This window comes from Sinohyriopsis cumingii, chromosome 17, assembly GCF_028554795.1.
Source record: "Sinohyriopsis cumingii isolate HCF-2022 chromosome 17, ASM2855479v2, whole genome shotgun sequence".
Taxonomy (NCBI): Eukaryota; Metazoa; Mollusca; class Bivalvia; order Unionida; family Unionidae; genus Sinohyriopsis; species Sinohyriopsis cumingii.
This window is the reverse complement of record NC_142977.1, coordinates 28479123-28506619: the sequence shown is the minus strand read 5'-3', so window position 1 is coordinate 28506619 and position 27497 is coordinate 28479123. Positions and strand designations below refer to the sequence as shown.

The 27497-nt window shown below is 34.7% G+C and overlaps 1 protein-coding gene across 2 annotated transcripts; it reads left to right on the top strand.

The window, feature by feature from the left end:
* Positions 1–24483, top strand: LOC149778324 (uncharacterized). Of its 2 annotated transcripts, none has more exons than XM_089938306.1 (10): positions 1–117; positions 1423–1453; positions 7153–7218; positions 7976–8058; positions 8459–8530; positions 11656–11743; positions 12217–12317; positions 13530–13601; positions 16375–16516; positions 24338–24483. In XM_089938306.1, the coding sequence occupies exons 2-10, from the start codon at positions 1432–1434 to the stop codon at positions 24466–24468; spliced, it is 777 nt and encodes a 258-aa protein (XP_089794432.1). In that variant the 5' UTR covers positions 1–117; positions 1423–1431; the 3' UTR covers positions 24469–24483. The 2 variants fall into 2 exon arrangements, with proteins under 2 accessions (XP_089794432.1, XP_089794433.1); XM_089938307.1 differs by lacking the exon at positions 1–117 and adding an exon at positions 146–194.
* Positions 24484–27497: the final 3014 nt, after the last annotated feature.

Here is a 27497-nt window from a genome sequence, read left to right as displayed (position 1 = left end):
TCACATCTTACGTCATATTGAGATTCTGACAAAGCATGTCATTCCGCGGATGATATACACATTTGCTCTAGATAGAAGCCGAGAGCAGAAGGGTTTCTATTAGACAATTCTAATCAGGTATACGCAACTTTATTCATATCTTCATAAATCGGTCTTTAAAAACAATATATGCTGTAATCGTTGGACGTTGATAGGTATGTAAAATCTGAGGCTGAATATTGTTATAGTTCTGTCAGATACAAGCCGCATGAGATAATGTGTGTACAGAAGGTTAAAATAAATATTAGAATTGCTTACTTATCAAATAAAAAACATTATTAAAATCTGGTACGCTCCCGGTGATACGTTTGTAATCAAATACTCTAAGGATTCTTAGTGAGTGTTAGAAACAGCATGTTCATGAAGTGGTTAAAATTAGTGAGTTGTCTCATGTTTCATGCACTACAAAGCGTATAATGTATAATTTGTTACTCATACTGTACTCAAATTTTACGGATCAATTTTGACCTCCAAGGAATATTCAGCATAAATGATGAGTTAATTGTAAAGTCACATAAACAAAGTACTTAACAGGAGTATCCAAGCTCTCTTTTGCAAACAAAATTGCATCTATTGAAAATCCATTAAATTTGCTAATGGGAATGAACATAATTTCCTATCGTCGGACTTAATTTTATATTATTTTGTAAAATATGGTTTGATGTACAACGTATACATATATACATTTATAGTTTAAGGAGTTACTCACGCTCACTTGCTGTGTAAAGATAATAATAATGATAATAATAATAATAATAATAACGAAGACTTTGTATAGCGCCTAATCTTTAGAAGCTCTAAGCGCTTTACAACATTAGACAACACCTATAAATAAACAACATATAATGATATGATTACAAAGCAACTACAAAGATAAAGAGTTATTCATGGCAGTTTATAATGTAAAATAGTTTATATATAATACCCTATGCTATGTAGAGAAACCTTTACCTAGATTACTTTTCACCAATATTTCCAGATATTAAAGTCAAGGTTGAATAGTTTATAGCTAAATTATATGCATCATTTGCTTTCCATAAGGTAATGTTTGTCCATTTGATAATATCTTTCGAGTGAAGAAGAATGTTGAGGATCTTTAAGAACGTCTGAAACGGTTTTGGAAGCGCTACTTTCATTTGTATCATTTATAACAGAAGACAATTCAACGAAATCGAACAAAATAAAGTTAAAATTATATACCGCACTTGAATTATTCTATTGCAAGCATAGGATAGTGATTTTATATATAAATATGTGAAGTTTTCGGACGTTGGTGCAGGAAATGAATCCCTCTACTTTTTATTAAAGATGTATCTGTTCTGGTTTCCATTTCAGCTGCTGTTCACGAATGAAAATTAGTTTCCTTATTTCTATATTTTGCAGGAAAAAGAGATGCACATATTTTTAGCGCTGGGTAGGTTGCCTTATTTTATTCACAGCTGCAGTTAGAAAAGGTATTTACATCGATAAAACATTTCTGCTGATTTTATGACAGAAAGTGCACACTCCACTTATTTGATTGTCTCCCCTTTCATGGAGCAAACAACTGCTAGAGTGATGTAACTTTAGAGATAAAATGCCAACTGGAGAACTACGTATGGCTCGATATCTGTATCGCACTTTCTGCAATCATTCCTTTTAAATGGCTTTGGGGAAAAATTATAGGTTATGTCTAAGACGTAAGCGTAAGTAAGATATGGGAAAGCTAAGATATTTAGGGTTGAATTTATTTATCACTGCACAACAAATTGTTCGATTATACATGACAAAGAAGGAACATTTGCAAAACTATGAATGACAAATGAATGCCTTCAAAGTTGTGTAACGCAGCCATACCTATATCTTGTATGATCTGTTCTTTACACTCAGTGTTACAAGTAATAACGTGTCCTTTGCTTTTATGCTGATTTTAATTATGATTACAATTATTAATGTTTCTTCTTTCCTTTGTTAATATTTCAGCTATTGCTGATCGTATTGTTTCCCTCCTAACGTTTTCACAAAATGTCTTTAATACCTTATCTAAATAACATTCTTTGAGCAATAAATTACAGATAAAAACAAGTGATCGAGTATGGTACAGGGAATTATTATTTAAACTGAACAAATACTGTGTTTTCTAGAAATCCAATAGTTTTAAAAACTACGTAAAAAAGCATGTATTCCCCTTTGCAACACACTTATTCACGAGAAACTAGAATAAATGCCGGTGTACCACGAGGATCCGTAATTAGGCCCTCTTGTTTCTCGCCTATTGCCGATGGTATCAGGTCCTTCAGCCGTGTCTTTGCTGATGACTCATCTAGACGAAAAAGACAAACATTATTAACGCTCTACAAAATAAAAACTAGTCACACTCTGGACTAACTCATTGGATTCCCCTTGAGTCTAAAAAAATGAATTATATAAGTCCACTTTCAAATGATATTGTCACTTACAATTTCAGGCTAAATACTTCTAAATGTTATTTATACCCTAAACATTGGCCCTGTTGAACAGTCCTCAAAAGGATACCTAATGTGGCATGCCTTATAGTGCTCTAAAAATTAGTTTCTGTCAAAAATTTCGAATTCAGTGTGATACCTAGTTTTAGTCATGGAGCCTTATATATTATCCATACATGACTGTGAGATAAGGAAAGCTATTGAAACTCTGACCTCTTGTTGATGCAATGAATTTGTTGACACCTCTTTTTCCTCCTGCGTGAGATAGAACCACCATGCATTTATTTCTGTCAGAGAAGTATAATCAGCAACGAAGTAGTAGATGAGATAATTACTGACAATAAAATATCAACATGTTAGCTTAGATTCACTGTTTTAGGAAATAGACGACGCAAGTGAAAAACATGTGCAATTCTACAATATATATATTCCAATATATAACTGATCCCGGGGAATATTTTTTTAAAATTATTCAAATATCGAAAACATTCATCGTGCCCTCTCTTCGCTCTCTCTTCATGTTTATTTGATAGTTTGTTTCGTATCGTTTTCGTGTTGAAATAGATTTTGCATTACTCGTATCATGTAATAATGTACGGAGAGATTTAATTGAAAGTCAGACTCCAATCCTTTGGTATAAGAAACTTACTACTGAAATAAATGCTACCCTTTGCAGACTGAATAATTACTTACCATAATGGGATATGCTTTCCATAACATATACGATAGAGGAAAATGCACATTGTGAGAACTCCACAGTTTTAAGAGAGGTTATAGAAATCTTTCATGCGTTGAAGATAAAAGCAACAACCTCAATAAAAGCAAAAATCTCAGTATCAAGATTTATTGCGTTTTTGTTTGCATATTTGAGTGAGACGAGAATTGTCAACGTTTTTTTGTTTATAAACTATACAATACAGTTTGAGATGTCAATTTCAAATTTAAAGGTATTCTATGATAATTAACAAAATATGTAGATTTACAGATTAAAGTTAGCATCTACTGTAATAGCAGGCCGATCGAGGCAGTGCAGTAAAAGGATAAAATAAATAGCGTATATGGTGTGGCTATTTACATATTTGTATTCAGCTAAATTTATAGTAAGCTTCGAAGGCTTCATCAACGTTACAAGATCAATCAACAATGATAACAAAGGCAAGAATAGAATATATAGAACTTATGAAAAACAAAGATTTAAACTAGTGTATGGTGGCTGGGTAGTTTTTAAACAATCGAAAGAGTGGCACACTTTGACATCACTTTCTTCAAGAAATAAGAACTGTTGCAAATTACTGAAAATAAAAGTTATAATTGCAGATTGATGTCTTGTTGGTTTGTTTGTAACGCCTGAAGATATTGCCAAGTGAAAATTATTTGCTGGATGTTTTTGTTATGCGTTATTAAATGGCTGATAAAATAAACAATATTTAAAGCAACTTTAGTGCGATCTTGAAAAGTACACAAAATATATCAATCAATTGTGGAAACAGTTATTCTGGACAAAAATAACATATAAAAAGGAAAGACTACTTAATTGAACAATCTACCTATATATCACAAAATCAATCGAGATATTAATGTCCTTTCAATATGATTAATATTACTCACTTGGCTCATCAGTGGCTAGCGAACACAGAAGATATTCAAACGTATGAAAACACAACGATAATTGCATAAATCATGACAGTGATGAATTTGTTTCTTCAAAATATGCATGGGCAGAGAGAGAGAGAGAGAGAGAGAGAGAGAGAGAGTAAACGCAGAGAGGGGAGAAGAGAAGCATGATAATTTCAAAGACATTTTTAAAGAAAGAAAGCCTGAAAAGATACTAATTCATTACAGCAGAAGGATCTGGAATAGTAAAGTTAGAAATTATACAGAAGAGGACTTCATTGAGGATTTTCAACTTAGACATAATAGCATCTATTGTTAAAGGTTTTAATAGAACCCCAAATTTAAAATGAAGCAAACACATGGGTCAACGTTTTAACAAAGCCAATGGAAGGAACCTATTATAAATAAACAGACATGAAGCAGTGGAGGAAGAAAATAGGTCAAAAGTAGGGATGAATCTATTCAGTGATTTGACAACCAATCCTTTTGAAAGTCGACAATTTAATAATGGCGAAATGTCACGATAGAAAATATAAGGATATCTGCCTAACTTTACCTAGGAAAAGAATCAAAATGAAGGCAGTAATACTAGTTGATCATGTTGCTTATAAACCAGAAATCTTAATAGGAGAACGTACTAAAGGTATATTTTGGTATAATACTAGTTATTTACTATAAACAGGATCTAAGGTGTACTTGCAATAGAGGAATTAAAACATACACATCATACAAATTCGAAATAATAAAAAAATCACAGGAACAAAAGAAACTGCAAAAATGTAACTCAAATGAAAAACTTCGTACGGAGACAACAATTTAAGCAGTATTCCTATCGCTATTTGCCTATATTAAACAATTTTGTATTTAAGTATTCAGTGTGACGTATATGTGTGTTGTAGTGTCTCTCTTTGCCTATTTGTGAACTCCGTATTATACATTGCTGGATTTAATTTCTCCTCCCAGCCAGTTCAAGAAATGCTTGACCTGACACATATATGACGAAGTGCAGAAAATGATCTAGACAAATAGTATCTTATTTCATCTAATTTATTAACACACACAGATCAAGCATTGATGTTCCTGCCTTGGCACATATTCACATGTATCGTAATGGAAAATCTTGAACTTATCTTCAGCCTTTTGCAGTACCACAATTATACCCTTTCTTCTGTAGTACGTTTTTACTAGCACAGTATTAGGTGCCCTCGTACTCTCATACACATTAAGGGTAAACCGAGTAAATAATACATGAGAAGTATGCCATTTCTAAAATATTATTCTGTTTGATTCAAAATTTTAAAAATTTTCTTATTTTGTCACCTTCAATTTTAACTCACTTTATCGAGTTTGGTGTGTAGTGACAAATCACATTTTGTGAAACTAAATCCGACAACCGATTGCCAAGCATTACCACATCAAACCTACGGTTTGGAAGCTAGCACGCATGCATACGTCAATCTACCAGTGAGTCACATTCTAAACCGCTTTACGTAATGTCATTCTTTTTCTCTTGCAATAGTTTGAGTTTCACTCTGCAAAGAGGATAGTACGGTACGTCAATGTGATCGATTACTAATTCGTGGAGAATAAGGACTAATGGTGTAGGTATATAATGAGATGTAAGTGAGCATCTCGTCCAAACGAATGATCTATACTATCGAAGCAAACAGTGATCTCGTCCAAATGAATGATCTATACTATCGAAGCAAACAGTGATCTCGTCCAAATGAATGATCTATACTATCGAAGCAAACAGTGATCTCGTCCAAATGAATGATCTATACTATCGAAGCAAACAGTGATCTCGTCCAAATGAATGATCTATACTATCGAAGCAAACAGTGATCTCGTCCAAATGAATGATCTATACTATCGAAGCAAACAGTGATCTCGTCCAAATGAATGATCTATACTATCGAAGCAAACAGTGATCTCGTCCAAATGAATGATCTATACTATCGAAGCAAACAGTGATCTCGTCCAAATGAATGATCTATACTATCGAAGCAAACAGTGATCTCGTCCAAATGAATGATCTATACTATCGAAGCAAACAGTGATCTCGTCCAAATGAATGATCTATACTATCGAAGCAAACAGTGATCTCGTCCAAATGAATGATCTATACTATCGAAGCAAACAGTGATCTCGTCCAAATGAATGATCTATACTATCGAAGCAAACAGTGATCTCGTCCAAATGAATGATCTATACTATCGAAGCAAACAGTGATCTCGTCCAAATGAATGATCTATACTATCGAAGCAAACAGTGATCTCGTCCAAATGAATGATCTATACTATCGAAGCAAACAGTCATCTCGTCCAAATGAATGATCTATACTATCGAAGCAAACAGTGATCTCGTCCAAACGAATGATCTATACTATCGAAGCAAACAGTCATCTCGTCCAAATGAATAATCTATATTATCGAAGCAAACAATGATCTCGTCCAAACGAATGATCTATACTGTCGAAGCAAACAGTGATCTCGTCCAAACGAATAATTTTGTTTTGTACTTACGACACATACAGCCTTAGTTACATGCTAGAAATCTGGGAAGGTTTAACACCACAAAAAGAGACGAACAAATATCGGTATTTTCCATCAGTCTTTATAAAATTTGATGTGCAATATTACCTTAATTTGCTTGTTATGTTATTTAGTTCAGGATCGTACAACAGGCATTGCCTGCTGATACTCTATCCATTTTCATGATATCAAAGTCATACGCAATCCAACTCTTCTTTGAGCAACTGATTACCACAAATGTTGTTGTTATTCTATTCATATCCAACGATTCTGATTCTAAGATATCTCAGGATACGTCGTCGGTGAAATTTGCAAAATCAGGTATTGACGCAATTAGTATGAACATTGAAATTGTGACGGTGATTGATTCCGATCGATATTTTTTCCGTTTGTAAAACGAACATTAACAATCATATTTCAGTTGCCAGGAAGAATATCTCTTGAAAGGGAAAATAACAATACTACGAAATTCTATCTAACTTCATATTTGCATCTTTTTCCTTTCTTTCTTGACGTTTTAGGACTTGTTATTGCTACAAAAGTACGGATAATTCGTTGCCTCAATCAGACAGACGGCAGTGTATCAGGTAGGACTTTAAACAAATCTTAAATATAATATTAAACCTCTAACTCGTGTCACAAGGTTGCAATTATTATAAATTTGTAGAAGAGCGTGCAAGATCTTAACTATTATACTTTTAATACCAAACTGTTTCTTGCCATAGCTCGGCTTTCAGTCATGTTTGTGCTGGGATTGTCGTATATAATATCCTCCAAGTTTCAACGGGAGTTCATAAAGCTGTGTCAATTTGATTATCTCATGAAACATATGTTCTTCTTAAATGTTGCCTCATCCCGGGAACAGAATATTGTTAATCTCAGAGATGTATCCAGGAAGATATCGAACAAGAAAATCTTAAAACCGCAATGAAGGAATATAATTTATAATTAATTGGAGTGTATCCCATTATTCATGAATGATGTTTTAATTTATCAGATGAATCACATATAAATGCTTTAAGTGTTAAACAAATGTTACAATGCTAACAGGATGATAGACAAACCTGCCCCTTTCTCTTATAAAACTCCGGTTTCATTAATAATAAGAGAATCTATATTGCCCATTCAGCAGCATTACATCACCAGGAAATAATATATTACTAAGTGAAATGATATTCTATGTCTGGATTTTTAATATTTATTTATAATTATACATTTCCATGGCGTACTATTCTTGTATAATGCAAGCAATGTATTTTACTATCTGAGATAACAATTTAAATAGATAAGTAAATTATAAATCTATCTCTACTTTCTAAATACTCTCAACTATTTCTTCTTCAGATGAAACACTTGTGTGTTTTTCGTGCAGGAGTCGGACGGAGTTGAAATATTGCAACGTGCTGGAACGATGTTCGCAAAATTTGGTATAATGTATATGAAACATCCTTGAGTAAAATATATCATCTTAGCTTATAAGGTTGACGTAAAGTAAAAAGAAAGTGTTAATGAATAGAGCTGACGTAGTATATTGTGTCTGTAAGTTTATTTTCAATTTTGCGCTGATGTAACCCAAAATAAATTCTTGCACTAATCAAAACTTTGATGTGATAAGGTGTGTCAAATTATATTTTAAGTTAAGCAAATTCACGTTCAGTGCGTTAAGTGAAATTTTATTTTCTATAGTCTCTTTCCTGCTGATAGTATTTTAGTTTATTTCAAACTGACTGACCACAACGACTCAACTCACTTATTAGTGCAAACATTATATATAAAGCAATGAATCGTAGCCAACAAGTGTACGTGTTCTCCTAATATTTTTTCAAGGGATGCTATGTAGAACAATCTTTAATCGGAAGCCATCCAAGATACCAATCCGGCTGTGTGAAACCAAATCTGGTAATGTGACCTTATATATTCCTAACTTTTGTGATGGTGATACATATTACCTCTTTATAATTCATGTTAGCTAACGTTCTGTACATATACCGAGATGCACGTTCTGTACATATACCGAGATGCACGTTCTTTCCCCCAACTCGGAGCAAAATACTTAATGTTGTTTTCTATTAATTACTTATCCACATTTTATTCACACGTTATTTTCAATCTTTGTAATCTATACTTTATCAGGTGAATAATGTATTTGGTGTTTTATGAAAGATATTGTACAACCTTCTGAAAAATCCCCACGTACGTAACTGGGGCTAAGCCTTGACATGGACCATGCAGTTGAGTGTTATGTTTGTCTGCATTGCAGATCTGTTGATTTACTTTTAAGCTTTGAATATTTAAAACGTTTGTATGGGACATATAAGTAGATTTAATCTGCAATCACAGACAAATGTATTCTTTCATTACTTCTCAAATGGAACATGTTTTGTTCCAGTAGGTGACCCTTTCTCTTACATCCTGCTTACTGAATACGAACTCTCAAATTTCACAAACTAAGGGTAGTTAAATACATTCAGTTTTAAACATTAAACTTATTAATTAACAGTATTTTGAAACTCTCTTGTTATGCTTTCATGTAATACATGAAAATTTCGATACATTAAACTCAAAGGTGATGATTCAAGCGTATAATTTTAAGAAAACAAAGATTTGGTCCCTTTCTAACGTACGTACTAGATATTTTTTATATTCATTTGGGTATATTTAACAAGACGTTTCTCAACGATATTATTGTGTATTCTCCTTATCTGCTTTCTTGAACAGTCGCAATAATTTAAAATGTAATATACACTTCCTTGCCTGTGCCCCACTGATGTAAACATCTCTATAACATTGTAATAAAAATGTAATTCTTCTAAATTCGCAACACAGTCCAAACATCTGCTGCTCTCGGTAATATATTTACCTTTTATGATGCACTTTTATCCTCAGTTTAACTAAACAAATTCGATTTCGTAGTAATGTATTTAATAGCCAAAATAAAAGTTCGTCCACTTAAACATGCTAAAAAAATATTTTACAAAATTCAGAGGATCATATTTTTGAAAGTCTGAAATTGATGAAATGAGAACTCATTGTCAAACATTCTGTCAATAATAATTCAACGACACTATGGTCTTAAACTAAATAACAAAAAGAAGGTAAACCAACAAGGTTTGCAAAATTTGAAATATAATTTAATTGCCTAAGTTATAAAATCAAATGTAAGAGGTACCTACAGTAGTGTGAACTAAATCCAAATTAATCGTAAAAGTTGTATCACAGGTCCAAACAAATAGATTGTTCCGAATCAATTCCGGATCCTACATGTGACGATGTACAATATCCTTATATTTGCGGAAATGACAACAGTCTTGATGGATGGAAATGACATTGTCCAGAACGTCACAGAATGAGTTCACAATACTTCCATCAAGTTGCTTATGCCAGACCGTCATAAGAACACTTTGTAACTCCAATAAATGATATAAAGAAATGATTCCTCTCAAATTATATCTAAGCAAAATATTAAACACGTATGAAGACTAATTTGAAAACAAGAACATAGGAAATAGAACTCAGAATAATTATTCAGTTATCTCTTTTTATATATCTCCAACTCTATTACGACTCTCATCAATTATCCTATCAGAAAAGTATACCAAACTTGTCAAATCGTTCATTATCAAGGCTGAATTGAATTTAAAGCTAGCAAACACCTATTTATAGGACATCATGTGCGAGATGCGAGAATAAAGGATACTTTATTGGTATATTGAAGCGCCACTTTATTTCTTCTATGACTGCGTTGGCCGTTGTAGAAAGGCTCCACAACAGCGATAAGAGATTCAATATAAAGTTATGCATCGTCACGTATTCTATGTAATCGGCAGATGTGCAAACAGTTCAAATTCTAAATATTTGAACCCGTTTATTCTGATTCTTTCTGAACACTATTTATGTATGCACAATTAGAAATTCCAAACTCAGTGCAGTCCGAAGTCCAAAAATATATTTTAATGTCATTGACGTTTTTAACGCTAACATCAAGCGTCCAAACACAAAAGACCAACAGTATATATTTAGCGCTAAGGAGTACATAATTAAAAGATTTCTTGGCTAAGAAACTACGAAAAGCTTCATGGGATAAAAGCAAACGGTATATACTGCAAAAGAGTTAGAATAGATGATATCCACTACTAAATTCCGGAAAACAATAACTGATATTCAGAGTGGTATATATATATATATATATATATATATATATATATATATATATATATATATATATATATATATATATATATATATATATATTGTTACGGAACAATCTTTTCCAGTTTGGGGTAAATTGTATTGTTAGATAAATTATATTCTTTCTCTATCTTTGCACGCTGAAACGTTTTGAACCTACCTGTTCTGTCTATCTTTCTCAACAATATTGATCGTGCAAGTAATTAAAAGCTTTTATTGAGATTTTTCGACGAAAAACAACTTTACATATGGTATCCACATCGGCATGGAAAGAGCGAGAAAAGTTCGGAAAGCTATTTGTGTACAAAACATTTACAACAGATCATTAGAATTATCTGTAAAACATCGCTAGTTCTTGTTTATCAAACGAAAATTATACAAACCGGCTTAGCTGAATTTATGTTTCCTCTTTTGTTATATATACATGCCAATATTGTCAGATACAGCCCATAAATTATAGCAACAATTAAATAAAAGTCACGTAATTATGCATATACTTTAATATATAGCGTAATAGTATCAATGATGTAATTATATGTAGTGCCAAACCATTGAAACCTATCTTATGAAATTGAAATTCTAAGCAACCATGGTGTTTACATTACATTTGGCAGTCATGTACGAGTTATTATGTGCAGTTTGGAAAGCTTGGGAATATTCATTGGTATCATGGGACAACCGTCCCAAAAGCAAAAGCTAGGTTTTGATAAAAGAAGCATTAGGGCACCATAGTGACATCCACGACGTCTTGTGTGGCTCAGAATCATGCTAATATTAATTGTTAATAATAGAGTACTAAGGGCACGCTTTACTGAATTCGGCAAGTTCTTTTGCAGACATGTGACGCGATGAATCGACAGAGCGGAACGTGTACCGCATGCTGTAACACTTCCCTGTGCAACAGCCATGGATGTGGTGATAGTGGTGGGTTGCATTGTTCTATGTATTGCTAAAGAGAAATGGAGTATGACTAAATCAGTTTCAGTCTGTCAAAAATGATTTCCATTCCACTGAATATATTTGTTTAAATTGGAATATTTACGATGAGACCAAATCTAAAATACTGTAATGAAACGTTTATTTAAAAGATGTCCTCTCCAAACAGTAGCCACTGGTAGCATTAATATTTATGTTTTATTCTAAAATAATATTTGTATATTGTTTTATATTCAGCGATAAACGCAACTTTTTATAAAGTTCGTCTTTTTGTAACTCCAAATATCACCATGAGCCTGGGTTTCTCATTCTAACTGTGATAGACGCGATATCAATATAAGTAAAGTGTATATATTATTTCAACAACCATTTTTAACATGGATATCTGAATATCTGTCTTCACTGTCAAATGATTTCTCCTAACGAACACAAATATATTATTGAATCTATTGCATTCAAAGGCTTTGGTAGTCAAGGGTCCAGAGGGCCACTGTGCTACGAATGTGAACATATAAGTAATCCAGCAGACTGTGGCACCATTCGACAGTGTGCAAGTAGTCAGGTATGCTCTCTTGCCTTCTACAAAGGATTTTGTTATTAAAGATGATACATCAATGAATCAATGATCATATATATATATATATATATATATATATATATAGAGAGAGAGAGAGAGAGAGAGAGAGAGAGAGATTTTCTTCGCTGTATGCATATCTAGTTTCCCAGTCGTTTCCCCCATAGTAATTGTATACTGTGAGAGGGGCTGGAAATCACTCATGCGTCAATAACTAAATACAAAACACTTGGCAAAGACGGATTAGTTAGTAACGATAGCTGTTATCTTCTTGTCCAGCGGCTTAATTACCTAACGGATGTAGTAAATACCTTATACAAGAATCAGATATTTAGGTACAACTAAAAGGTCTATATTGATCTATCATTAATATCAAGCGATCAGAATCGCCATTCCGGTTGTTTTTTAAAAGTGTTATGAACCTTTTATGAATCTGAAATGCACACTAAACACAATAGAGGACCACTATTCAGGGATTAGAAACAGACATTTTTAGACTTTTGTTAGTAGTTTTAAAATACAGTACATATTCTTGTAATCCCTTGTCTTTTAATCATAGGGATATCGACATAGTAGTAGGTATAATGTCGGGAAGTGAAATAATTATTAAGCAATTTGACATTGAGACTTACAAAACAGTTAGTATAGTTTTGGATTATACCTTAAAAAAAGAACGTAACAAAAACGAGCAACAGGAAGGTAACTACCTGGAGAGTTTATTTTCCTTGAACGGTTTGATCTTTTATTGGTATTTATAACCTCGTTTACTTCATTGTATATGAAACATTATTTAGTCAATTTATGTTTGAGTTCTCGGATTTTCTATCCAATGTTCAGTGCTTTCACAGTCTTATTAGCTAGAATGTTGAATATAGAATTGAACGTCTGCATGAAAGATAGGCAAAGATGTATGTTTAATATGATTTCAATGGAATTGACGATAGCAGCAAAAAATCTTTTCTGGAGTTTAATTTTGTTAAACAAATTACCTTTAACTCTGCACTGTAAATTTCATCTTTCTGTGAATATGTCTAATGTTATAGCATCCATGAAAAGAAACACAAGTTATATGTATATATCGACGCCATGTCAAGGCAAAGTCATTAAAATGATCTTCGATAAAGGTTTTAAAATGTACAATTTATCAAAGATATATTTACAGGAATGTTTTTATTGATTATCTGACTTTATTACCTTTAGGTTTGTCACATCACTGAGTTCCCGATGGGAAATAATGACAGCTTTTATTCAATGGGATGCAAATCCAAAGATGTAAGCAAACAAGAATATATACAATAACACGCACTGTAAGCACATTTGCATGAATCGGGTAAAAGTCAATAATATAAAGATTCATATTATTCTACACAGCAGATATTCCCCACTTAAATTATCGGAGGGGAACATAGCCTAAACATGCTTTCACGCTATCTTTATCTCTCTCCCACTCGGTTTTTATTTTCTTCACAATCGCTACAAAAAGGACTTAAATTCCGACACAATTCCATAGCAGGGCTCGTTACGTACCTGCTCATTACTCATCTTTGTACTCTTTGATGATAAATGTAAATTCCACAAAATTTATATATTCTTTGCTTCTTATCTGTATAGTATTACTGGACGCATTTTACTTGGAGGAGGTTTTTTCAATTCCAAAATCCTGAAGTACCTCATAGCAAAGAAATGTTTGCATCTATTGTCCCTTCTTCCTTCCTCTTTTAAGTATGTTTCAGACAGACAATTACTCCAGGGATGAAATGTCAAAATAATGGAGAAAACGTTGCACACGCCAATATGCATATCACAGTTATTATATGAAATACATTTAATCGTGTGAATATCAATATGTGTAATATTAACATTCCCAGGTATGTTTGTACTTCAGTCCTCCTTCAAGATTGAAACATCTAAAATCTATACATCCCTCTTAAACATGCACTCGTATATTCTGGTTCAACATTTGGACGAAACATCTAGAATTTTCAAATGTTTGTAACCACAAAATGTCTTTAATTGTATCCACATAATGCTGAATCCCGTCCGGTCACGCGTTTAGATACTAAAAGCACTTGATGTAGGGTTCGGAATGCGCTGAACTCGTCAGCATAAATTACATGCCCGTTGCAAGCATGGCTGTCGTCTCGATAGTTTTAAACCAAATCACAAAGAATTATTTGTGAGACCGTACCATCAAAAAAGGATTGTATGGACGGGAAATAAAGAGACAAATAATGCGTCTCAAAGAGTTTTCCAATAAGTAAAGTTCAGCAATTTGTTTATTAAAAGAATATGAACTGTTTAGAAAGCGGAACAAGTACAAATTTTAACAATTATATTTCAAAGCAGACGGATTATAGTTCTAAGACAAAATGATATACTTTGGGTTTCTAAGACTATCCTGATATTTGGTCTCTTTTGAACTCTAAGTTTAGTAGGAACACCCACTCACGTGACCCACCAGTTGTATCTAATGTTTCAGGAAATGGCTATTATTAGTGTAATCATCATGACGTGCTTGCTCATACCCTGAAAGATATTTATCAACCCGAATAATTAAACAATTTGTAGTATTATGTAAAACATTCTCGAGACTTTTTCACAGGATAGGTTAGTTTCGTACAATGGACTTTTCGTAATTTCTTAACATGGTAAATTATCTTGATAATTTTCGGCATGTTTGCTGAATAATTTGAGATACGAATAATTCTTTGCACTGAATGTTCGTGTCGTATTTTGTATTGCATGGCGGGAAGTAGTACTACTACACGGCTTAGAAAGCCTTACTGGTGAATATATTTGTGTAATGTGAAACAAAAACAAAGCAAGTAAGTGTGAAAATAGGGTTCCGTGATGTGTGGTCATTATTTGATTAGAGAAACGTCATCAGTAGTATTTACGCGTTTAAGTAACATTCAGTTCACAACTACCGTTGTCTTGAGGTTCTTGGAAAAATGGGGAAAATAGTGGACTTAGAGCCATGTTCACGCCGGTGGTTGATTCGTCCTGTAAAAAGACCTCTTGAGTGTAACAATATACTTTGGCAAACATGCAGGCATATTCCAACCTGTTCTTAATTCGCAATGACCGAAGCTGATACTGGCGGGTAGGTGTAGGGTTTTGAGGAACCGGGTAATAATTGTGAATTGGACAACTGCACATTTCGTTCTGTTAGATTACACCTGCAAGGAGTGTCTTGCACACAAAAAATTACTCCTTGGTAAATTATACGCCTAAAATTTAGCAGAACTCGATATAAAGAACGTATACGTATAAATTTTTGTAGAAAAAATTAGAAATAAAATTAAACGAATGACAAACTCTTAAAGGGACGCGATTTTTGGTTCATAATTGCTCATATTTTCAGTTTTGAAAAACAAATCAAGAGACATTAATGGTTCATTATTATAATTCCAATCTATACGTTTCATTGCAATTTATCATATTCAAGAAACTACCTTAGTAAAATTAAAGCAGTTCTGTTGGAATTGTTTTTTAATTTTGTCTCTTCATGGGACTTTAATGCGAGTCCATTTAAGACAACGGCGTATAATATGTTTTCCTTTTAGTGCGTCATTAATCTCTCAGATATGCAGGATCATGTGGTACTCGTGCTTCCTTAAAACGTCTGGAAAATATACGAACCATATTAAACTTAAATTTTGTTTTCATTTCATTTTCTCTCCGGACAGAATGCCAATACTAGGAGCCTTTCAAATCGTTCACGTTTGAGCTTTTCATATCGAAATGTCAGAACAGACAGAACTAATCAGTAAATTAAATACAAAACCAAGGAAATGGATACGACAGTCTATCAGTGATTCATTAAAAAAATATTTTAAAGTTATCTTGTAAGTAAATTAAATTATAAATAAAGAGATATAATGGAAATGGCTGGGTGAAAAAAAATTAGTGACAAAAATGTGTTCCATTTTCTTCTGTTATATGAATGTGCAAAATAGGTGTGAAAGTATATGAGGTATTTTTCAGGTATATGTGAGATATGTTTAGAAAAGTGACAGATGAGCCAAATTATGCTTATCTTCAGGTATGCAGTTCTCCAGTCAGCTCTCTGTGGACCCCAGACCATGCTGTCATTGGGAGGTCAGCACCCACTTGCAGTCGCTGCTGCGAACAAGATTTCTGCAATCTGAACTGTGTAGAGAATCCGCATGGCCAGTCAGCAGCAAGTAAGCTTTACATTCTCTAACGAAAGCAGATTTCGTTTTTCTAAAGAATCTTGTCATTATTGAGTATAATTTTTACTCATATTTTGAATGCGGACAATTTTATGGTGGAAAATTTCCAAATCACTCGTTAATACCGTCCAATCAATACGAAGTTGATGACGAAGAAAAGTGTGTATCCCTACAAGTACAATAACGACTGGAAAGTTACTGAATCTCAGCTGCGACCGATCGAAGCGTTTTATTCATCGCTCTCTCGCGAAGGTATTTCAGAAGAAGATTATGAACAAGCAAAGTTTCGTCTGCATTCGAGTGCAAAATCCTAGTTGCCTATCATATGTATATACGTATGGGTGTGCTGTTGCTCGCTGATGTGTTTGAAAGTTTTTGTCACTGATATGCTGGTGTACAAGCTCGATATTGCACATTACTTCTAGTTACTGGGTATTGGCTGGGATGCTCAAAACCAAAATCGATCTGGAATTATTCACCGACATAGATCAGCATCTATTTATCGAACGAACAATTTGTGGCGGAATATCTGTCAAGTCACACATACGTTTGTGTCAACAAGTCAAACATGGATGGGTATAACCCCGCTGACCCCAACAGTTATATCATTTATCTTACATGAATAGCCTTTAGAGATGGGGTATGATGCAGCCACTTCGGGTAGACTGGTTTCGGTGGATTAATCCTACATACACTGACATACAAAAACATGTGCACATTTATACCATCCACAGTTACAAAGGATATTTCCTTGAAGCTGACCTGGAATATCCTGAGCAATTACACGAGCACACAACGATTATCCTCTGGCCTCAGAAGCGATGTCAATGCCCGGTTCGTGGTTGTCCCTGCATCAGTGCTCTGTCGTTGATAAGTTCGGCCGGAACTAAACCGGTCTTGTCCATGATGGTGAGAAAGACAAACGTCGAAGGCTCATCGCTGACCCGGCACATAAATCCAGAAAAATCGTTGATGGTGGACATGATGCAGTATACAGTAATAAATCAAAACTCAGATTGACAATACCAGTCAGTGAAGCTTCATCCGTGGTAGACCTGTCCAAGCTGCTCGTGTATGAGTTCCACTATGACAAGATTAAACCGTTTTATCAGGATTCGGTCAAGATGTTCTACACCGATAATGACTAGCTTCAGGTGCATATCACCACCCTTGATATGTAAGCGATACAAGCGATGGATTCTCGCCAATGAAATCACCACTAACGCTTATGTTTTTCATGTTATTGCGAGCCAACTTGCTGTTGATACTGTTTAAAGACGTGTTAACACAAATTCTGGTGACAGTTCCGTATCTACTGAAATATCTAGCAATTTCTCTCGGTTAGGATGTTTTGTCCACCAGGCGACGATGGGCCCAATCGGTAACTGGTTGGTTGTTCTGGAGTATCAATCCGTTCCAAAATTGTAAATGCGTCCAGGGTTCACAACGGGTCAGTGGCACGACGTTTTTGCCCGGCATCCAATTCTCAAGGTGCATATAAATATCGAACAAACTTGTCTCCGAGTGGTTATAACTGTGCTGGATGCGACATTATTTTCTGAGTGACAGTAACGGTCTTTTGTCGAATCGTACTTGCTGATTTTTTCCAGCCGTTCGTGTGATTTACTTGTTCAAGGTTATTACGACGAATGGAAGTCGGGTTACCCGTTCCTGGGACAGATCTGGCCTTATCAGCAATTATTGTGCATACTGATGGCCGAATAATCGTTCTACAAGAGTAAGATTAAATCGTCCCAGAATAACTTGGTCACCATGTACACTGACATGTCCGACACTTACTTGCACATGTTGTTTGATCAGCAACAGAATCATACATCAGAGAAATTCTTTGCCGTGGTCCAATAGGAACAATCTTAGAGAGGAGGTTATTACGCGTTTAGAAATGCGCTCGAGCATATCTGCTACATCTGCTACATTTGCTGAAAAAATTGACGTCAGCGGCTCCGCTTTTTTACATTTGTTGGCCACATCGACAATAGTGAGCGCATATTAATAGGTGCACAATCGACGTTGTTGATTACGGACACTATCGTGTTGAAGAAACAACAAATCTGCCTGAAGAACCCCATTTGGTATTTGAACTTGAAAACAACCCCTTGAAATCGTGTTGGTACTGGTAAATAAATTCGCCATAGCGCTTGTTTGGTCAACCATGTTCGAGCAATTCTTTTAGTGCCCTTGGCTGCACTGGCTATCTGCTCCACGGCGTCATGACCTCTACGATACCAAAGTGGACTGTAGTAAGTGATGGATAATATTCGGTTCTTTGCGTCCATTGTTTGTTTTGCCTATCTAGGTCCAATTGCACATTTAATGAGTGCCGCGGGAGGCAGAGCCGAGTGGATTTTGTCCACCAAGTACAATTTGGCTTTCATACATCCTTTGACGACTCATCGTGCGCTTCATTCTCCCATAGTTGGATCAATCGCATTTAAGTCATGGATCAGATCCAAATCGGCACGCTGACGTACACGGATATCTTTCGATGCTTCGTATGCAAGGTCGTGTCGATAACAAGCATCATCAACGCGATTGATAGGTGCTTTGCCGGGCCTTGGATGGTCTTTATATTCGAGTAACAGATCAAGCCGTGTACCAGGTTCACAGTAATTGTATCCAGGGATATACTTTTCACTCGGATATTTACTCCATAGTGTCCATGGTAACTTTGTTTATGCAGCTACAATATCAATGCCGCCGGTAACGTTTTAAACTAGACCCTGCGCGTGAGACGTGTTTCTGACCACCGATGAAACTGGGAGTCCCGATAAAGGTAAACTTCCTTGCTCTACATCGTGTATAATTTCTAGCAATAGCAGCTCGTCCATTACGCGTTTGAACTTAAATTGAATTTCTGGTACGTGTTCGTACACAATTTGAAGACATGATCGTTTTATAACGACAGACAAGCATTCAATGGCATCATGAAAAAGAACATTTGAAGTAACTCTTGGTAAGATCAAAGACTTTTCCGTCATCTATTTATCCGCACAATCCGATTTGGAGGCAAAATTTGTATGTGTTGCATGATCATGTGATACTTGAAAATCAGCTCAATCCCGCATAAATATTTTCAAGAGGCTGGCACGAAAATGTGGACGTGGTTTATCTGACTCAACAATACGCTCATGTGCCAAATGTGATTCGTGACAACTGTAACTTGTTGATGATATTTCGTGGCATTGACGTGCATGTGCTTGGTGTGCTGCCGACCATTTTTGGGATGTATTATGTAAATGATGACTCGGATTACTTCGGATAGTATACTCACCATTTATTTGACCGGAACTTGCAGTCGAGGGGATAAATGTCGGGCTGGCTTGGATACGTCAATCTAACAATCAAAAATGCAATCATTTATATATGTCCAGCAGTGATATGAAAGAAATTGTATGAAAGAAACATGCCGTGAAGCTGCTCAGCAACATCTAACATTGCCTCCAAATGTGATAGAAGGAATCCAGAAAGTCAAAGATATATTACAGTCGCTACAAACTGCACGTGAAGCTCTCACAGCGGGGTTTGAACAAACATTTGCGCGGTTGATTAAACCCACAAACGAAACTGCTGAATGTGCCGAGGATATTAAAAATGCTGCAAATGCCACAACAGAACAAATGGCAGCGCTAACGTGAACCAAATAAGAACCTGCTCCAGTTTGCCTAATGTACCAAGACTATTAACAAAGCCACACAAACAACTTACTCGTTTGCCGAAGATTGTGCCTGATGTCAAAGAAAAGAAAACCACTGGAGAACGTGAAGAATCGCTTTCTCCACCAACACCCGGATACCAGTCACTGATGCACACCCTTAAACAAAATTTTAATGAAGGTCGCCAGGGAATCAAGAGAGACCCCTTCCGTGCAAGTCTTAAAATACCCCCAACTGAAAAAATATAGTGTTCAAAATCAAAGGATATAAGGAAAGGTTTTGGGACAATAGGTATTCAGGGAATTTATTGAGTATAAAAAAGCCTCTGGCAAAATGTTTAATTTTTATAATAATACAGTTAATTTGATGAAAGCTGGAAAAGATCATGTTGCAGCTCAAGTGATTCAAAATTCTATGTATCTTCTGCACAGAACAGAAGAATATTAGCCAGCCTATAAAAGACGACAGAAATAATGTGTATCTATTTCTCACTGATACTACGAGAGAAGAATATTCGGATCGACCAGCATTTGCTCCTAACATTGAGGCAGAAGAATACTCAGAACAGCCAAAACGTAAGAAGCCTCCACAAATACACATATTGTGCGCTGCTACATGAACTTGTTGAATATATTCATGATGAGTTCCGAAACGACTGAGACGTTACGTGTACTGTGTGAAGTCTATGCTTCGTTGCAACAGGTGTGAAATCTATGTTTCAGTGCAACAGGCGAAAACGTTACCACGATGATTACCATCCCATGCATAAAACCAGAATTCAATACGACGTTTTCTGCACCTGTAATTGCTGGGGAATCACGCACACTTGTGATCGTGCTAGCATCTTTGCGAGTGTAATTCAGTTTGACGAATATTCGATTTCAACTGTTTGGTGGTCTGCCGAAAATAACTATTTTGTATTTTCAGCAGACGCTGGTCCAAACTGGAATACTGTTGACTTTACCTCTGGAAGAATCCATGAAAACCCCGGAAAGAACCGCCGACCAACGAGAAGCTACTGGCAAGCTTTTTCACATGACCATATTGGCCTAACCCGAGACTCGAACCCACGCAGACAGAAGTGAGATTGCAGTAATCTGTAACGGTGAACGCTTTAGACCACTTGGACACTCGGGGTCTCATCAGTGACAGTTCAGAAGCAGGTTTGAAAGGACAGGAGTAGTTGTTCAAGGTCACCCACTGTTTGGGATTTCACCAAATGTAGAACAGTGTGACTTGACATCGATTATGCCCGCAGCAACTCTGTATCTGCCATCCATAAAATTCGACTGAACCATATAAGTTTTTCCCTTGTGGATCAAGACAGGCACGTGATGGATCTGCGTGGCGAGACATTAATGTTATTTTACAGATCGGTCTGATATTTAATAACAATGACAATCGTGCGTGGATGTGTGAAACCCATTCACGTAGTTAATGCCAGAAAATCTCTGTACATGACATATTACGGAACTTGGCTTGGTGATGTTGGCCGTGGATTATTTGCGGGTGAATCAAAAGCACTCATATAACTATCATCTTGCACTGATCATACCTATAATATTATACAACAATGTCTATTAAGATTTACAGATATTACTCAGCTCTTCAAAATCCCATAATCCAACCGCATTAATAAATATGTCTGATACGAAACTGGTGAGGTCCGAAAGCAAATATTGATCAAATTTATCTTTTAGTTAGAACAATATGATCCGATAGCTGTTTCATGAAATCCTTTTAAACGAAAATGATAGCGCTATTCTCAGATATACACGACATATAGCACCTTTTCAAGAACTACTGATAAACTCCTGAGTGTGTATTATCCTATATAATGCAATTCATTATAGCCACATTAATCTCGATACTACATAACAGGCCTAAATCGTTTGTGTGTCGTTACAGAAAATTCATTCAAAAAGGTCAGAAATAGGCAAATGAAAACGAGTTCAAATTTACAGAAGTCATCGACGGTAGCATTTCAGTGCATTACGTGATTTTCTTGATGCCCCGATACTTATCTTGACCGTTGTTTTATCCCAATTACGAAGGAGATCAAATTTATTATGGTTATTTCCAAATATAAACTAAACTTTATAACATATGTAATAGTGTCGTGACAAGCACATACTTGGTTGTTGATATGAAGGTCTTACTTCCAATATATAGGTCGTTAGAAAGATCGAAACCTGGCCATGATTTGAATGTATAAGGATTGGCTTGGTAATCTGACCTACAGATATTTAATCGGGTAACAATCTGCGACTTTGGCTCTCTCTGAGTACATTAAATACTTTACATCCAGAGAGCCTGTATTTCGAGGCAAATGAATGATCAATGAGACGGTCAAAACTGGGTCTTTAATCCTGCATATCGTATACTGTTTAGGCCCCAAACAGCCAAACGTTACACATTCAGACACTATATTTTATTCTAACTTTTGGTATAACAATTCGTCTTCTCCTAGAAACAGCAAACGTTAGTGTTGAAAATATTGCAACATTATACATTCCAAAAGCACCGACGTTGTCATCAAAAGCTCCCAAATAACATTTTACCTTTCCGAGTCCAAAACATTCGCAACAAGTCTTCTGTTCTTGTTTTTATAGAGTAAATTCAAGTAAATTAAAGCATGCGTAATGAGAAAACCACAAACAAATTTACGACCATCAAACCAGCTACTGAAGCGTGAGCCTTTACCGGAGTCTGTATCATGACAGTGGAGCACATTTTTGTAGAGTGGTTTCATTTTCACTATGTGGGACAGACGTATCGGGACTTGAACTGCTTGAGGAAGCTGTATGAGAACATGACACCCAAGAAAGTCTTTTTACTTTTAATGGAACGTGGTTTATACAACAAATTTTGATCACGCCTTAAGGATTGTACGCGTTGCCTTAATCTCTTATTTTGTATAATTTCACAGTATGTTGACAGATTTATGTTTTATATATTATAATTCTTAACTATACGTTTGTTTGGAAGGCTATATGTTTGTAAATTTGTGTGCAGTTAAACTTTTGTTGCGATTACATAACTACTTTTGTGCTGACATACAATAACACGTTACTACATACAAAACTGACTATGCATAGAAAATCTGCAGATATCAATCTGGGGAAAATAGAATTATAATGGTTCCATATTACAGATTTTGCAATGTGAAGCGAATACATGTTCATCCCATCATATATTACGAAAGCCTTTTCGGTCGCATAATGCAACTGTATCCCTTTCAAGCCCTTAATTGTTATTACATTAAAATAATTTACATCATGACGAATCGTTAACGTCCCGTCATTCATAGCGAATTAAACAGTCATATATGTCTCTTAAAACTGAATTGTTTCTGAAACTGTTACAATTTTGTTAGTTTAAAAATAATACAATAAATAAAATGCATGATTTCTTTGATAGTTGAAATCTTGTTGAGTGTTTTTTTGTTTCAGCACCACTGATTTTTATTAGGATTTATTTCTGGCAGATCCTTGCAGATGCATATCCGCCAAAGGTTATCTCTTTAGGGAAGTATCAATAACCACCATTATTTCTGATTCTCTTTTAGAGAGACGAACTTACTTACTTACACCAGAAAGATCCAAGAATGTTATTTCTGACCGCATCCTTTGATAATGAGTTGACGTGATTGAGATTCTTGTTAAATCAAAACTTGCATGACATCAGTAATGATGTAAGCTGCAATACCAAGAGATTGATCTTAGACATTTATTATTACTGACATTAATTTTACTTTGGTTTGCTTTTAGTCATTTGACATGCCTTGTTTTCATTCAAAAATGTAATGTACTCATTACTCATGACCATCTTTACTGTCTCAAAACTGGGGCGAGTCCCAGAATTGGGACGTTTAGTTTTCATTTAACTTTGTTATTATTTTTTTTTCTTCTTTCTATTCTCAAAAGCCTGGTTTCCCTTTACATTGCAAAGCCGGGAATAGAGTAAGAAGACTTATGAAAATCGAAAAACGTTGATATTTTTTATTTACAGAATATGAAATGAATTGCAAAATAATTTAAGATAAAATCTTCTAATTACCGCCTTATATCTAATTACAGTAATAATATATTATGAAAACTACTTCAGTAAATATTTTGTTTACGGCTTATACAAACAGCGTCGAAACCGACGAAGCTCATCCAATCGACCCAGAAAACAACAGAGACAACTATTAGTGCAACAATGAAGTTAACTTCATATATAACCATTCCAAAACGACCACCGATTACCCTTCAACGTACAACGTAAGTTTTTAAACAATGTATCCGAAGTTGTTATGCAAAAGAATTGACATATTTACGTTTCTGTTAACTGATGATTGTCTCGTTTGCTTTAATGATCTATCATATTTTCAATACTTCCAGTATTGGTTCTCAGAAACAGATCATGCTTGTCGAGTTGGGTGGGGTGGTAACAATCCAGCAATTAAATAATAGGGAAGTATCAGAGTAGCTAACTTGCAGAACTCTCTTTATGTGGTCTTAATTTGTCTTAAAATCTTTATTTGTTGCCGAAATATAACAGAGCACTTTTGGGACTCGTTGATTCTTTCATTCGGATTAATTCAGATAAACTAAAATATAACCCCATTACGAAATTACTATTTTTTATTTTTATCAACATACCATCTAAAGGCAATGTAAAATATATCTTTTCAATAGCAGATATGTAGATATAAAGGCGTTAATATGAGTAAAACGATACAAATCATGACCTGAGTACGCACTAAAAATAATACTTTACTTTCTCAAATGACTTATCTTATACTTTCGGACCATATATAATCATAGTCCAACAAAAGGACATATGTCATACCAGCGGACTATATATAGAGATTTCTCTCCTGCAAAGATACTTGTTTTACCTGCGGAGACAGTACTCCTGACGCTTGTGAGTACCAGTACGAGGAAACACAGTGTAATCCTCCAAACAATTACTGCATGAATATCGTTACCAATTCAATATCTGGAACTCGAACGGTGGAGCGCAAGTGAGTGTTATCTTTTGCTATACTTTTACTTAATTTTATGATATTATACATACATAATGCTTATGTATTATCTATAATTCTCTCTATGCTTTAAACGTAAGAAATATCTTTGACATCTTCTATGCAATGCCTTCTTCTGTTTAAAACACAATATATTTCGACTACCGTAATTTAGGAGATATGCTTTTCTTTTAGTTTATCAAAACTTAGAGAAAGTTGTTAGACGTGAGCAGGATAAAATGTATTTATCCCACCTATCCCACCTACCCACCCCCAAAAATAAACAGCACAGTGAAGATACAGTCAAATTATATTTTCGATTCAAGAGAATCAACTAAACAAACATGCATCAAGCTGTGGAGCTTTAGTGAATACCAACAAGACCATAACGAGACAATCTAAATTTAATTACGTTATTTTCCAAAGTCTATTTAGCCATCATCACAAGACAATTCTTCAAATGTATTATAAATGGAATTGGTACATTAATCTTTTTGAAGAAAACTCATTTAGAATCATGTTCCAACCACATGTCACTAAATAAAAATTTTTAAAATCATGTTGTAACGTGTTGTTAGATCGAATGATTTCACTAACGCAGCAATAAATGTGTCCATAAAATGCATGATGTATGGAAGGTTTTCCATTGTAAAAAGACTGAACTGTGTGCGTATATATATATATATATATATATATATATATATATATATATATATATATATATATATATATGTCGGATCTTGTATGTAGTTATCTTTTTTATTAATTAAATAACTTAGTCTCAAACAATCTATTTTAGATGCGTTTCTTTTGATGACTGCTACAGCAACTGGTGGCAGGGATCTTCGGACGAAGAAATGTGTCAATCCTACACACCAGATAAAAGTCTGATGGCTAAATTTCAATGCAGCTTCTGTTGTGTTGAAAACAAATGCAACGAAGATATTAAACCACCCAGAGCAACATTATACCAAGACAATTAGCTGGATCCGAAATACTGAATCCTTTATTGATTATATGCCTACATTTATACAACAAAATCACCCGTGCTCGGCTTTCGTCTGGTCTCTCGCTCGGACACGAACTGACCATATCAATCGCGTAGTCGTTAAATAATTTTTTGCTCATGAAATAAAAACAGGATAGAGACAAAAGCGACCTTGTCTTTAAAGTTGTTTTTTTTTTTAAAATCTGATTTTGAATTACCGATTTTCTTTTTCTTCATATTCTCCCTAAGTTAAAAACTGACAACACCAATCATTAATTCAGTAAATGTTTGCCTTTGTAATAAATCTTAATGTATACCATTATCCACTCTGCCCCGTAAGAGTTGAGCAGAATAAAGATAGCTATCCTAGAGTACTCGGAAAGTTTAAATCGGTATAAGCCATAGAGTAAGTGTTACAATTTCAAATCCAAAGTATAATTCTGGACCATATATATTTTGTATACAAATAAATATACCTCAAGTCCCTAAGCAGTAGCATGGATTTGTGCTGTCCTTGACAGTGCCATGGAGAACCAATCATATCTTGCTTTAAAACAGAAATATCACAACTCGCCTGGCCAATGTAAATATTTGTGTTCTCTTTTTCACTGGCATGGAGTATATACCCTAATTGTTTTTGTTTTTAAACAAATTCTCCATAGCCATTGGACCATAACCCATTCATACCTTAGTATATGAAATATCATAAGCAGAACCACTCATATCCTTTTCCCATTTCTACATCATGTCAAGGATACTAATTTCCTTCATAACATCATTAAATTCCTAAATATAGTCGTCTAAACCTTGTAAAGTTAATACAGTTTTAAGATTTTCTCGACCAATGCAGACAAACGGCAAGAATGTTGAGAAACGGAACAATCGCATGTGTCCAATGTGAACACATGTATATCAAAGCTATACAAACGTTTCTGCTTTGGATTTTAAATGCAGATAATGATACGCTGCAACATAATTTCATTACGTGTTCCTGTTATATTGTTAAATATGCAGATCAGTGTAAAGCTAAAGTTCAAAAACAATTTTGCGGTAACTGGTTTAAAATCGTTGATATATTCTACAGTTGCAGTTTTAAGAGAATGTGTTCATGTAATTCTAGTACACCCTACGCTTTGCTTTATTTCTAGATTGTTACACTTTAAAGCTAAAAGAATGTAGGACAACATTTAAAAAGTATATATCTCTAAAGTTTTTCATTGCATCCATTTTACATACATGTATCTAGGAATGGGTTGGATGTTTTCAACATTTCACTTTAAAGATCCGTATGTACATGAA

Coding starts and splice junctions, on each gene's coding strand:
- LOC149778324 (XM_089938306.1), top strand. CDS start 1,432: ATGCACATATTTTTAGCGCTGG. Junction 1,454..7,152: donor GCACATATTTTTAGCGCTGG/GTAGGTTGCCTT, acceptor TTGACGTTTTAG/GACTTGTTATTGCTACAAAA. Junction 7,219..7,975: donor GACAGACGGCAGTGTATCAG/GTAGGACTTTAA, acceptor TTTCTTCTTCAG/ATGAAACACTTGTGTGTTTT.